Here is a 13,858-nt window from a genome sequence, read left to right as displayed (position 1 = left end):
GCAGATTGGGCAGCAGAGACCCTTGCAGGAAGTTTAGGAGAGGCTCCTCAAGCTCTGGTTTGCAGCCTTTTCCCTGTGATCAGTGGTTTGGCCTGGGAAACCTCGGGGAGCGCTCAAGAGAACAAGCCACCGATTAAACCCTCCTCTGGTCACCATGGCAGGCAGCTGACCACTGAGGGCCCTTGTGGTCTATGGTTCCTGCCCTTCAGGCTGGCTGGGGACCTGCATATTAGGAAGGATCCTGATGCTGAGGGCCTGCCTTAGCTCTGGGTCTTTTCTGATGTCTCAGTTGAGCGAGCCCCCCCAGAGTAGGGCCCTTGGGGGACTTGGTGGCCAACTTCTTGCTGGGAAACAAGGGACTTAACTCTCCACTCCTGGCCCACCCTACTCGGGGGCTCTCCCTGCAGGTACCTGAAGGAATTCCGCACTGAGCAGTGCCCACTCTTTGTGCAACACAAATGTACTCAACATCGGCCCTACACCTGCTTCCACTGGCATTTCGTGAACCAGCGACGCCGCCGGTCCATCCGCCGTCGGGACGGCACCTTCAACTACAGCCCCGACGTCTACTGCACCAAGTACGACGAGGCCACAGGCCTCTGCCCGGAGGGCGACGAGTGAGTGCTGCCCAGCCTGCCCTCAGAATAGTCCAGTCAAGAGTCCAAGAAGCCAGCCAGAGCCTGCCTTTGGGGGCCTGCTGCAGCCTGGCCCACCTTCCTATGGTTTGGACCTGGGTTCAGACCCCGCCATCATCTGGGGGAGACCCCTTCTCCTTTCCCCACTTTTGGGAAGCCCTACACAGGCCTTTCTTCTGCTAAGCCTAAGGGCCACATCTGAACCACAGTGGCTTCCCAGGCCTTCTTTCCTGGTCCCGTGCAGGTCACAAGGACCCTCTCCCCAGCCCATACTACCCACTCCATCCCATGCAGTTCCCACCAAGGCTGGCTCTTTAGAGACATAGAGCCTCTCTAGTTCCCTTTTTGCTGACCCTAAATGTTTTGCCACAGAGCTCCGTGAAGAGACAGGGCATAACAGATGACAAACATGAGGTGGCAAACCTGGGAACGTCACTGAGAGGGAGCACTTATTGACGCTGCTTAACAAGTGTTTCAGCCGTGCGGAGGTGGTGACGGCAGCACCGCGGGGGCTTCTGTGGGTGCACCCCACTGAACCATCCCACACCAGCTCTTCCGTTTCTCCCAGGGGTCAAAGGCTTGCTCACCCCTCCCCCCAGCTTCATGACGCACCCAGGGCCCAAGGGCGTTTGCTTCTCTGAAGACCCCTGACCTAGGCAGTGTTTGTTCTCCCAAGAGTGCCCCGCTCTGGAGCTTCTCTTCAGGACAGCCCAGGGCCCTGGCTGAGTAGTCTTTGAGAAGCTGAAGTGGGATGCCAGGACTTTCAGGCCCCACTTTGGGCTACAGCACCCACCAGCAGTGGGAGGGTGGCTCTGTTACCTCAGCAGGACTCGTCACTTGCTTGCCTCCTTGACCCACCATCAGTACACCCGCTGTGTCATGAGAAAGCCGTCGACGGGCAGGGAAGGGCACGGCTGGTAGCCCAGGCTGCAGGGGGCAAAGGTGAGTGACCTCCACCCCTGCTGCTGTGTTTCAGGTGCCCATTCCTGCACAGGACCACAGGGGACACTGAGCGCAGGTACCACCTGCGCTACTATAAGACTGGAATCTGCATCCACGAGACGGACTCAAAAGGCAACTGCACCAAAAACGGCCTGCACTGCGCTTTTGCTCACGGGCCCCATGACCTCCGCTCCCCTGTCTACGACATCAGGTGGGCTGATGGCTGAGGGCTGGGGTGGGGGCCTGGCTGCGGACACGGTGAGTACCACCGACGGAGTGCAGGGCTGGCACTCTGGTTCCTTCCTCCTCATGCCCTCTCCCCGCTCTTTCTGTCCTCTCCTCTCTTCCCAGGGAGCTCCAGGCAATGGAGGCCTTGCAGAACGGCCAGACCACAGTAGAGGGCAGCATAGAGGGCCAGTCGGCTGGGGCCGCAAGCCACGCCATGATAGAAAAAATCCTCAGTGAGGAGCCTCGGTGGCAAGGTAAAGGCGGCCACACAAATGGCTGTGCCCCCTCCCACCAGCTGTCTGTCCTCCCCCATCTCCTCCCTATGGCTGCTCTGAGGACATGGCTCACCACCACCTACTGCCTTCTCCAGCCCAAGCCACCACCTCTGCTGGGAGGCACTTGCCCCCTCATCCCACGTCACATCCCGCCAACTGCAGCCCTGGCATCCGGGGGCACTTCTGGGGGAGTCTCCCCAGACACACCTTGCCCTGCTCCTGTCACCCCAGGTGCTCCCTAAATTCCGTCGGGAGGCTTTCACACATACACGGTCGTACACGTATATGAGTACACATAGGTGTATTCTCAACCCTCCTGCGGACGCCCTTTTAACTCTCTGAGCTGTGAGTATCTCCAGTGAGGGACGGCGGCATCCTCCTTACCTCTCTCCCGGGTCTCAGTCTTGGCATTGGCCCACGAGGAGGTGGCCCTGCTCATACCTCTCACAAAAGCCTCGGCTCCTAGACTCCTTCCTAGTGGCTTCTCCTTCCCCTCCCTGCGCCCCGCCCCTGCCTCACCCACCTGACCCCTGCCTCTGGCCCCCTGTGCAGAGACCGCTTATGTGCTGGGGAACTATAAGACGGAGCCGTGCAAGAAGCCCCCACGGCTGTGCCGCCAGGGTTATGCCTGTCCCTACTACCACAACAGCAAGGACCGGCGGCGGAGTCCCCGGAAACACAAATACAGGTCCTTTGGCCCAAGCAGGCCAGCCGTGGGAGGGAGGGTGGCAGGGAAGGGATCACGGCAGGGGCTGCTTGCACTGTGCTCTCAGGGAGGCCAGCCCTGGGGACCACAGAATCACAGGACCCAGGTACGAGGGCAGAGAATGGTCAGGATAGCTGAACCGTAGGGGGCCTTCCTGGATCCTCCTTTGGCATGAAATGAGGATCTTGGGTTAGAAGCCCCTCTAGTTCGGATCCTGAGGGGCGTCTGCCAGGGCCCAGCTGTGGTGTGGTTGTAGCCTGGCTCTCCTTGGGCTGCACAGTGCTCGGGGGGAGGACTTGGCTGAAGCGAGCAAAACGGTGTCCTTGGTGATGCAGCCAGGTTGGGCCAGAGAAGCAAAGCCTGGCTTCTGGCCCCAATAAGGCCCTCACTCTGCAGCTGATGTTTCCTACTTCTGAGCCTGGCTTTGCAAAGCCGGGAGACCAGAGAGGGGCCCTGAACAGCAGCGATCTCGTTGGCATCCCCCAGATCCTCTCTGCATCCATCTGACCCCACCCTCTTATTTAACCAGGTCATCTCCATGTCCGAACGTAAAGCACGGGGACGAATGGGGTGACCCTGGCAAGTGTGAGAACGGAGACTCCTGCCAGTACTGCCACACCCGCACGGAGCAGCAGTTCCATCCGGAGGTGGGCCTTGGAGCTGGCGCCCGAGCTGCGGCCCTTCGAGGGTTGGGGGTAGCTTAACATATCCTCTTTGGAAAGCAAGGAGAAAGGAAAGGAGGGTCCGGGCCGATGCTGGCAGAATCCATCCTGATACCATCCTGGGAGGGATTTGTAGCCAGAGGCTCCCCACCAGGCAGTACCTAAAGGAGCCCCACACCCTAATTTGGCAGCTTTCCTTGTCTGAGTGCACACTCACCAAGCAGCCCTTGGCTCCCGGTTTTGTCTCCCCGAGTCCCCCTGAGAGGGAGAGCATGCACCGGGCAGGGTGACTTGGCTGTTCTGGGCTTTGTACCACTTGTGGTACTTAACGTGGCATCAAGACTTAAAAAATAAGAAATCCCCTTAGCATTGTCCTGTACCATATGAGGGCCTAGGGTACCAGCAACTTCCCTGGTGCAGCCCCCAGCCCCACGGTGTGGCCTGGGCTCTGTCAGTGTGCCACGAGCTCATGTATGGTATGGAGAGGCATGTGCTGTCCCTTCCCTTGGTTCCATGGAGGTCGGGACACCCTGAGATAGACACGTGGGCAGAAACTACGTTATGTGGGCTACAGACAGCAGGGTGGAAAGTTAGGCCCAGCGTAGATCCCAGCCCATAGTGCTCCAGGATGGATGGGTGTTGCCTGTGAACTTGGCTCCCTTAATGCCCAGAGGCACATTGGAAGGTCACAACCCTGGCCAAGATCATGAGTGAGAGTAGCATGGAGAAGATCCTTTTGTGAGAGCTGGGTCAGGGCTGCTTGGGCCTGTGACCGCAGGAGGGGGGTGGTCCCTGGCGTGCGGGCGGCGGTGTCTGCTCGCTCTGGCTTGAGTAAGCAGTTGGCAGGGAGAGACTTAGGGAAGCGGCATCGGGTGGGGAGGAGAAAGGAGAGATTTCCAAGCTAACCCAGCCATGCTGAAGGCACCCCTGGCTGCCTTTCTCTCTCTGCCCAAGCCTGACCCGCCTCTGTTCTGCTCTGCCCTCCAGATCTATAAATCTACCAAGTGCAACGACATGCAGCAGTCGGGCAGCTGTCCCCGAGGACCCTTCTGCGCCTTCGCCCACGTAGACCGTATGCTGTTCCCATTGCCCTGGGGCAGTGCCCTCTCCACCCTCCCCTCCCGTCCCCCCTCCCCCTAAGTTCAGTGTCAGCCGGCAGTGGGCCCCTGTCCCCCCTGGAAGTTCCATTCCCCCACCCCCCTGCCCCACCTCTCTGGAACTGGTCTCAAAGCCCTGGAGCTTCCAAGGTCGTGAGACAGCACGGACTGTGCCCCGGGTTGCGCACTCACAGTCCCCGGCAGGGTGAGGCACCCTCCCCGAGCCAACGAGGCAAATCCCAGCAGCCACCCCGTGCCACACCCATGGCAGACATCACTAACTGAACACGGCACTCTGCCCTGCTGAGAGCAGAGCTGTCCAATCAGAATTTAATGCAACCCCCCTTATGTCATTTTAGATATTTTAGTAACCACATCTAAAAAGAAGAAAAAGAAATAGGTCAATTTTTAATAATATATTTTTATTTAACCCAACATAAAATAATATCATTTAAAATACAGTCCATATAAAATCAAGATATTTTCCCTTTTTTTTTCAAACCAAGTCTTTGAAAGCTGGTGTGTACTTGAATAGCTGCAGCACGTTCCAATCCAGACTAGCCACGTTCCGGGTGCTCGGCAGCTGCATGTGGTCCTGGGCTGCGGTACCGCTCGGTGCGGCTCCAGACCACCAACGCCAGTCTCAGAGACGGGTTTGAGTTACAACCTGTGTCTACCCCAGGCCACTGCTCTGTTTGTCCTTAACCTCTTCCTAGCCTTAGGCCTTATCTCTGGGATTAGAGTGAAAAATAAACTGAGGCCCCAGGGAGTGGGAAACACACATGTGGCTCAGAGGTGGGCACAAGCCAAGGCAGCACAGAGAAGCAACGAATGGCCCAAGCTTTGGAGTCATGTGGATTGGGGTTCAAATCCCAGCTCTTCTGTTTCCTAGCTCAGCCCCCTGGGGAGATATACCTTACCTCTCTGAGCCTCAGTTTCCTTATCTGTAAAATGGAGACCATGGTATTCTATCTTCCAGTCATTGTGAAGATTTACGATTAATACAAATTGCCTGGAACATAGTAAGTGCACAGCACGTGATATTAATAGAAACAGGAGCCTTCCCTTTATACACAGGGGGATGCATGCTCTCCTTTAAAAGAGACCCAGATGCATTTTCGGAAGGACAGAGCTGGCTCAGGAGCCTACTGACACCCTGCCCCTGTCTCTTGCAGAGCCACCCCTCAGTGACGACCTGCAACCTTCCTCAGCTGTGTCTAGCCCCACCCAGCCAGGTCCCATCTTGTACATGCCGTCTGCTGCTGGAGACTCGGTGCCCGTGAGCCCTTCCAGCCCGCATGCCCCTGACCTCAGCGCTGTACGTGCCTGTCCAGGGGGTGGGGTGGGCACCATGCCTGTCCAGAGCCAACACCTGCCTCTCGTGCCCTGTGCTTGGGGAGGAGGCCTTCGCCCAAGGGTTCTGCCCTTTCTGCCCCAGGGTTCTTCTCTCTGTCAAAAGCTGATAGTGGCTGGAGTGGTGTCCCCGGAGCCCTGCGATCAGCCTGGGTAGAGCTGATCACAGGTAGTAGAAGGGACAAACCCTCTCCGCCCCCCAACACACAGCTTCCACATGGGGTTCTGGGTCCTGGGTGGTGGTTGCTGCCCCCTGGCCAATTAAAAAGGAACTGAGCCTCTTGATGAAGGATCTCCCTCCCACACAGGGATGGAGAATGGGCCATGCCCCAGCCTGCATTTTGCCCCCCAGCCTACTCTCTTCCTTCTCTGCAGCTCCTCTGTAGAAACAGCAGCCTCGGCAGCCCATCTAACCTCTGTAGCTCCCCACCGGGCTCCATCAGGAAGCCCCCAAATCTGGAAGGCATTGTCTTTCCTGGGGAGTCTGGCCTTGCCCCTGGCAGTTATAAGAAGGCTCCTGGCTTCGAGAGGGAAGACCAGGTGGGAGCTGAGTACCTGAAAACTTTGAAATGCCAGGTAAGGGATAAGGCGGCAGCCCAGTGAGGTTAGCATGGGCTAACCTTCTGCATGCGGCAAGAGAACACCTGGAGGGTTGTCCTGGCCCAGCTATGGGGAATGTGACTGGGAGCTAGGAAGCCCCTGTTCCCAGCCTCTTCAAGACTGAGCAGAGTGGGTGAGGCCATCCCATTTCACAGGTGAAGACAGGCAGGTTAGAGGCTGAGCACCTCACCCAGTGCCACAGCCAGTTAATAGAGGGGAAGGGGTTACTACCTCAGTCTTCTGACCCCACGTCCAGACTTTGCCCTGCCCTGTGCTGCCTTGATGGGACATCAGGGCCTTGGGGAGCAGGACAAGACGGGTGTGGAACTGGCTTATCTGTGACTTGGAGTCCCAGGGAGGAGAGGAGCAGCCACCCGGGTTCCCAGGGTGGGAAGGGGGGTGCATGTGTGTGAAGGGGGGCCGTCCAACAGGTGTCTGGTGCCCCCTTCCCCCTCAGCCATGGCAAGTTGATGCTTAGGAGGACTCATGGGCTCAGGGTCCCTCCCTAGCACCACATTCATCTCCTGCTCCCTGACTTTTCTCTCAGGCCAAGTTAAAACCCCACTCACTAGAGCCCAGGAGTCAAGAGCAGCCTCTGCTTCAGCCCAAACAGGTATAGAGCCCTCAGCCCCCTTTCTCCCCTTCTGGCACCTACTGTGGACAGGACAGGCCCAGAGCCCCAGGAGGCTTCTTTGGGGAGCACGGGGCACCGCTTTCTCTACAAACTGAGGGCAGGATTAAGGTGGGGCCTCAGCCCCAAATTCAGAGAGGGTGGGAGTCAGGCCCTTGAGCCCCTCACCTCCGGACTCACTCATTAGCCAGTCAAACAAAGTATTTGTTAAACATCTGTCCTTGCACTGAACTTGCTTCTCCCTCCCCTACTGCAGAGCCTTAGGGATGAGTAGGCCCTGCAGCCTCCAAGCCACACCTGTCCAATGTCAGCCTCCCAACGAGGTGTTGAGGGCAACCAGGCGAGAGCTGGGATGCACGCTTCCCCTACTGCCCTAGCCAGCCCCCGCCTCCAGCCCCCATCCGTGGGCAGCCATCCCACTATGTCTCTTCTTCACTGTCTCGTTGCAGGATATGCTGGGCATCCTCCCTGTGGGCAGCCCCCTGACCTCAAGCATCTCTTCTAGTATCACCTCCAGCCTAGCAGCTACTCCCCCTAGCCCCGCCGGCACCAGCAGTGTTCCTGGCATGAATGCAAACGCTCTGCCCTTCTACCCCACCAGCGACACGGTAGAGTCGGTCATAGGTAATTGGGCCATTTCTGTTGCTAAGTCTAGGAGCAGGTCTGGAGTCAGAGATACTAGGTCTCTGGAATGAGACTCAAACCAGCATACTGGTCACTTTAGACATCTGTCTTGGGAGCGTCAGAGGGTGGGCATTCTGAGCGCTTTGATCTAAATGGAACATGAGCCCAAGGTGTAGGGCCAAGACTAGCCTTTATAGCAAATTAGCCCTCCAGTTTGCTCTTTTGTGCAGATTAGAAATAGATGCCTCTTCCCCTGGGTATGTGCAGTCTCATTCCACGACATATGTCATTCAACCCCAGCTAGGTATCCTTGTGAAAAACCTGCACAGCTGTCCTTAGAGTTGCTGGTCATTAGAAGCCACTGCCCTTCTCTTTCAGCAGTCATTTATGGGTGCCACTTTGTGCTAGGTCCTATTGCAGGCACTGGGGTGACAGAGATGAAGACATGCTGTTCCTGCCCTCCCAGTCCAGTTCCTCAGAGCGCAGTGGACATTTGTTGGGCAACTACTGTGCACTAGCCACTGAGGGTCCAGAGACCTGCCTGCCCTCAGTGAGCTCAGGGGTGAGACATACAAGCTGTAACGTCAGGGGACAAGAACTCTGTCAGCTGGATTAGAACTCATTTCCCCCGGGGGTATCGAAGAAGGCTTCCAAAAGGAGAGCCATTTGAGCAGGACTTGGCTAGGGGGATCGGTGTTGGCAGAGGGGCAGCCCAGGCCCAAGCAGAGGCTTGAGCGAGCATAGCTTCAGTGGGACTGAGCTCGAAGATGAGGCAGGGGCAGGAGTAGAGGCAGTAAAGGGCAGGTGGGTCCAGGAGGTGAGGCCTGGAACCTCGGGACTGTGTGGGCCCTCGGGAGGCTGGGAGGCTCATATTCCAGTCACTCTGTCTCTAGAGTCTGCCCTGGATGACCTGGACCTGAACGAGTTCGGGGTAGCTGCCCTAGAGAAGACTTTCGATAATAGCACGGTGCCCCACCCAGGCAGCATCACAATCGGTACTGGGGCATGGGTGGGCAGGATGGCTTGGGAGGGCCCCTGGGGTCCAGCCTGGCCCAGGGGGTGGGCAGATGAGCCATCCCCTGCTCAGTGCGGCCCCACATGGCTTGCCCAGCCCTCACTCGGCCGCGTTCCTGGGCCTCTCTTGCAGGCGGCAGTTTGCTGCAGAGCTCCGCGCCCGTGAACATCCCTGGCTCCTTGAGCAGCTCTGCTTCCTTCCACTCAGCATCCCCGTCCCCTCCTGTCAGCCTCTCCTCGCATTTCCTGCAGCAGCCCCAGGGCCACCTGAGCCAGTCAGAAAACACATTTTTGGGGACCTCAGCATCACATGGATCTTTGGGTAAGAGGGGGTATGGCTCTCTAAGGCCTGGGGCAGGAATCTGGGCTTTTGGAAAGTGCCTTTGGCCATTTTGTCCACGGCTAGAGGCAGTGCAGAGTGGAGGTTAGAGTAGGGGCTCTGGGCACGGAGGCGAGTCAGGCCCTGGTGTGGAATCTCTTGAGGTGTGTGAACCTGGACAAGTGACTTAGCCTCTCTGCCTTAGTTTCCTCTGTGAAATGGGTATAACGGCAGCATCCACCTCGTGTGGTGGTTGTGAGGCTTAAATGAAATAACGTGAGTGAAGTGCTAGGCCCCGGGTCAGTGCACAGTGAGAAGCGTGCCCTCAGAGTTGCCAGGGCCTAGGTCTGCTCTCCGTGCCAGTGTGGCGGCTCTGCCTAGTCGCCCAGAGTTCCTTGGGGCCAAGGGAGAGGTCTGAACAGGCTCAGCCCTGGCGCAGGGCGGCCTCCCTGTCCAGCAGAAGCACCAAGCGGACCCAGCTGTAGCCCCAAAGGCTGTTTGCTGAACCCAGCGTTAGAACTGTGTGGACCAGGGGCTCTGGAGGGCACGTCACAGCAGAGGGTCTAGAAGCGCGGGTGGAGACCTGCGTGTGTGCGTGGGGCCAGCGCGAGCGAACGTCTGCCGAAGTAACAGATGGAAAGCAGCAGACGCCCAACCTGCTGCCTCTCATTCAGCAGCAGCTGCTACTCTTACTTCCCCCTCCCCTCCCCCAGCAGCTGTTCAAGGAGATCAGAAACACCCTCCCTGAGGGTGCTGGGCATCCTGGTCACACTGAGCCTGAGCCTCTGAGCTGCCCTTTGACGTTCTGCCCAGGTTTGGGTCCTTCCCTAATCTCTCTGAAGATCAGGGCAGCACCTTCACAGTTGGCGTTGTTGCTGTCAGCTTCAGATGCTGACTGTTCGTTTGTCTGGCTTGCCCACATTCTGGAGGCATCTCGGCTGCGGCCCTACTTACTGGCCATGCGTTCCTTCCGTCCGCACATAGTTACAGATACGAGGTGAGCTCAGCAGTCCCTGCTGGCATGGAGCCGTGGTCTCTTGGGAGAGGCAGAGGCGCCCAGGCATTACATCATACTTAGAGACCATCACTGTCGTGCGGAGGCAACAGGCTGGGTGCTGCGATTCAGAATAGTAGAGGGACCTAACCTGGGTGGGGCTCCCCGAGGAAGTGGCTCCTCTCCACGAGAGGAAATGCCACCCGAGCGGGAGGAGAAGCACAGGTGGAGCTTGCTGCTGGCCAGGGTTGCCACAGCAGGGATCCCAAGTTCTCGCCTCCAGGACGGGGCAGAGAGCCTCGTATCTCCATACAGGACGACGTTGGTCACGTAGGCGCACTTGTGTTGCTTGGAGGACAGACTCTCTTAAATCCATTGGTCCCAGAACATCCTGGCTGGATTAGTGGGGAAGGGAGCAAGAAAGAAGTCATGAGAATGATACGTGTGAACAGAATGAGGCCAGAGGTGGATGTGGGTCTCCCTCAGAAGACAGGGGCCGTCCTGGGGGCCACAGAGCAGGGGCACGTGGTGTTAGTTACACATCTGCTGAATGAGTGGGTGAGGGGGGCGGTGGATGAGCACACAGCTTAGCTGCTTGCAAAGAGTAGGCCTGTGGAGCCAGACGCCCTGGCTGTGTCCTGGCTCTACCACTTAACTGTTTTTGTGATTCCTGGCAACATGTTTTATCTCAATTTCCTCACTGTAAAACGTGGGGGATGGACCAAGGGCTCCCTGTGCTCTAACGGCTCCAGCTCTGCCATCATCTGAGGCTCTTGACCCATGTCTGTTTTCGTGAATCTCCTCCTGGGTCTCACATCAGGGTGCAAGAAGGCTCCCCTTTCTCTAGCCTGAAGGTGAAGTTGGGCTCACAAATTGCCACATTCACAGACTGCTCTCCCTGCAGCACTTCCCAAGTCCCCTGAATCACCTCGTGAGGCAAGTGATGGGAGCCCCACTTTACAGATGGGGATGCTGAGACTCGGAAGTTAAATAGCAGCTGATGAGTAACAGGTGGCGCCTACACATCCCTGTGAAATTCCCCAGCCTAACATGGCTGGAGCCTTGCACAGCCAGTCCCTGGAGGCCCCCAGGCAGGGTTGGACAGGGCCGGGGCCCAGGCCCAAGCCCAAAGCTCTTCAGAGGTCTGATGTCCCTCCTCTTCCTGGGGCAGGTCTGAATGGGATGAATAGCAGCATCTGGGAGCATTTTGCCTCTGGAAGCTTCTCCCCGGGCACTTCCCCTGCCTTCCTGTCAGGGCCCGGGGCTGCCGAGCTGGCCCGGCTTCGGCAAGAGCTAGATGAAGCCAACGGCACCATCAAGCAGTGGGAGGAGTCCTGGAAGCAGGCAAAGCAGGTACTGGGCCCCCCCGCCCCCCACCCCACCCCACCCCACCCCCGCCCCCCACCCCCGCCTTTCCCGGGGCCTGGCAGCATCCAGCCCAGGCCCATCTTACACAGAGTGGGTACGGGGGCTGGGGGAGGTCAGGGGTCCTGGGGGACAGAGCAGAAGCTCCGTTTGGCTTATTCTCTCCCCCTGTGGAAAAACTTGCCTTGCCGGTCAGGACCCTGGGGTGGCTGGTATCCCAGGCCTGGAATTCCCTCTGTGAGCTGCCTGTTTGGTCTGGGCCCATAGCACTGCTTGCTTCTGCCCAGAAGCCCTGACTCTCCAGGGCTCTAGGTCCAGGGTTCTAGGTTCTGAGATGGGCCTTATGTCCAGCCACAGCATGGCTGCCCCTAGAGGTGCTGGCCAGCTCTGCCTAGTGCTCCCCTGCTGTGCTGGGCTCAGCCCCTTTCCCTGCCCACAGAGGGTCTCTTGCAGGTCCTGAAACCTCTCCTCTCTGCAGGCAGCATCAGCCCTCCTCCCTGCCCCACTTCCCAGACACCTGCCCCAGCTCCCCAGCAGGCCCCGCAGCCGCAGTGGCCCACACAGGCTCCCCAGAGATGCACTCTCGGGGTGGGGGGCAAGGGCAGGGGGGCCAGCATGACAGGGTGCTGCGTGTTGGGCCCATAGGCTTGTGATGCCTGGAAGAAGGAGGCAGAGGAGGCTGGGGAGCGGGCCAGCGCGGCGGGCGCTGAGTGCGAGCTGGCCCGGGAGCAGCGGGATGCCCTGGAGGTGCAGGTGAAGAAACTACAGGAGGAGCTGGAGCGGCTGCACTCGGCCCCCGACCCGCAGGCCCTGCCCACCTTCCCCGACCTGGAAGCCCTCTCACTCTCCACCCTCTACTCTCTCCAGAAGCAGCTGCGGGCTCACTTGGAGCAAGTGGACAAGGTCAGCTTAGGAGGTTGGGGAGCACGGGGTGGGGAGGTACAGTGGGCTCAGCCAGTGCTTGGACTTGGATGGGTCCCTGCTGCTCCAGGGATGGCCACCCTCCTAAGAGCCTCTGTCCCCGCTGAGCTCACACAAAATGGCAGCCCGCTGGAGAGGAGCTCAGAATAGAAAGTCACTCACTGGGGAGGTGGGAAACCTGGAGGTAGACGGGCACCAGGGCCCACCCCTGGCACTCTCGAGGGCAGGCACTGAGCTGAGCTGCAGTAGTTCGCCTGGGCCCCAAGTTTCATCCTGGCCACTTCTCTTCCTGTGAGCTCTGCACACGCCAGCAGACATTCCAGAATGGTTAGGTCCCCAGGGCTACTGTCTGCATTCCTCGGTGCCCTTCTGGGTCCCCAGGGGAGTGCGGCACAGTGGGAAGAGCATTCTTCCCTTCGTTGGGCAGCCATGTCACCTCGGGCCCGTCACTACCCTCTCCAGACCCCACAGTTCTCACTGGGGATCTAGGGTCATTATAAGATGAAACGAGACAAGAGGCAGAAGCCTTTGTGCGAGGGAAAGCCCGTCCGGCTGGGAGCTGCAGAGCAGCCCTGGCCCTCCCCGCTCCCCACGCACAGCTCCGACTCAGGCCCACTCGGCCTTGCAGCTGAAAGCAGAAATGAGGCGCCTTGAGGTGATCAGCCTGCCCCCTGACCCTGCCCTCTCCCGTATCAGCTGGGGCCTGTAAGCACACTGTCAAGTTTCCTCATCCCAAGGGGCTACAGTGAGAGTTGGGGGAGCTCTTTGTCCGACGTGGGGCCGGGCCAGTGACCGTGATGTCCCTTTCCCCGCAGGCCGTGTTCCACATGCAGTCGGTGAAATGCCTTAAGTGTCAGGAGCAGAACCGAGCGGTGCTGCCGTGCCAACACGCCGTGCTGTGTGAGCTCTGTGCCGAGGGCAGTGAGTGCCCTGTCTGCCAGCCAGGCCGGGCCCACGCCCTCCAGTCGTGACCCTGCAGGCCTGGCCCCGGCCTGGCTCAGATCTTCTCCCCTAGGACTTTTTAAAGTATATATATGTATGTATGTATGTATGTATGTATGTATGTATGTATGTATGTATGTATATGTATATGATTATGTATATGTATACATTTCTGTATGTGTGTAGGTGTGCGTGGGCGGCCAGTGTGTGAACAGTGTCTGTGTGTATATCTATACATAGATATAGACACACACTTTAAAACAGACTTACCAAGCACTTTTTAAGAGAAAAAACTATTTTGCAGTCCTCCCCCTGCCCGCTCCCTACCTTGCCCACTGCAGAGACAAAGTTCCCTCTTCTCCCACCAGCCTTTTGGCAGGGAATCTGTTTCAGCCTTTTTTTTATGTAGGAACTAACTATTTTTAACTTCTTCCTGGGGCCTGAGCAGGGAAGGGTGGAAAGCTAGAAGGGGCCAAGAGGAGGGGACAAGCCTTCAGGGCAGGCCCTGTTCACCCCACTTCCCCAGGCCAGGGAGAGAGCCAGGGGTGTG

General features: G+C 58.2%; 1 protein-coding gene across 5 annotated transcripts in view; it reads left to right on the top strand.

The window, feature by feature from the left end:
• UNK (unk zinc finger) overlaps positions 1-13,569 on the top strand; it is a 32,595-nt gene extending 19,026 nt beyond the window's left edge. For 3 of the 5 annotated variants that reach the window (XM_082602753.1, XM_082602750.1, XM_082602751.1), the window contains 15 exons: positions 408-617; positions 1,612-1,788; positions 1,929-2,059; positions 2,633-2,768; positions 3,316-3,433; positions 4,436-4,520; positions 5,721-5,863; positions 6,274-6,474; positions 7,046-7,111; positions 7,579-7,753; positions 8,647-8,748; positions 8,901-9,089; positions 11,252-11,433; positions 12,091-12,348; positions 13,182-13,569. In XM_082602753.1, coding sequence (XP_082458879.1) covers positions 408-617; positions 1,612-1,788; positions 1,929-2,059; positions 2,633-2,768; positions 3,316-3,433; positions 4,436-4,520; positions 5,721-5,863; positions 6,274-6,474; positions 7,046-7,111; positions 7,579-7,753; positions 8,647-8,748; positions 8,901-9,089; positions 11,252-11,433; positions 12,091-12,348; positions 13,182-13,337 — 2,329 coding nt within the window. In that variant the 3' untranslated portion in view covers positions 13,338-13,569. The remainder of the gene's footprint in view (positions 1-407; positions 618-1,611; positions 1,789-1,928; positions 2,060-2,632; positions 2,769-3,315; positions 3,434-4,435; positions 4,521-5,720; positions 5,864-6,273; positions 6,475-7,045; positions 7,112-7,578; positions 7,754-8,646; positions 8,749-8,900; positions 9,090-11,251; positions 11,434-12,090; positions 12,349-13,181) is intronic. The other 2 variants (XM_082602754.1, XM_082602752.1) reach the window with 2 other exon arrangements.
• Positions 13,570-13,858: the final 289 nt, after the last annotated feature.

Source organism: Mesoplodon mirus (genome assembly GCF_964341445.2).
Source record: "Mesoplodon mirus genome assembly, chromosome: 18".
NCBI classification, from domain to species: Eukaryota; Metazoa; Chordata; class Mammalia; order Artiodactyla; family Ziphiidae; genus Mesoplodon; species Mesoplodon mirus.
The sequence above is the reverse complement of the archived record's forward strand: the minus strand, read 5'-3'. Positions and strand labels throughout refer to the sequence as shown.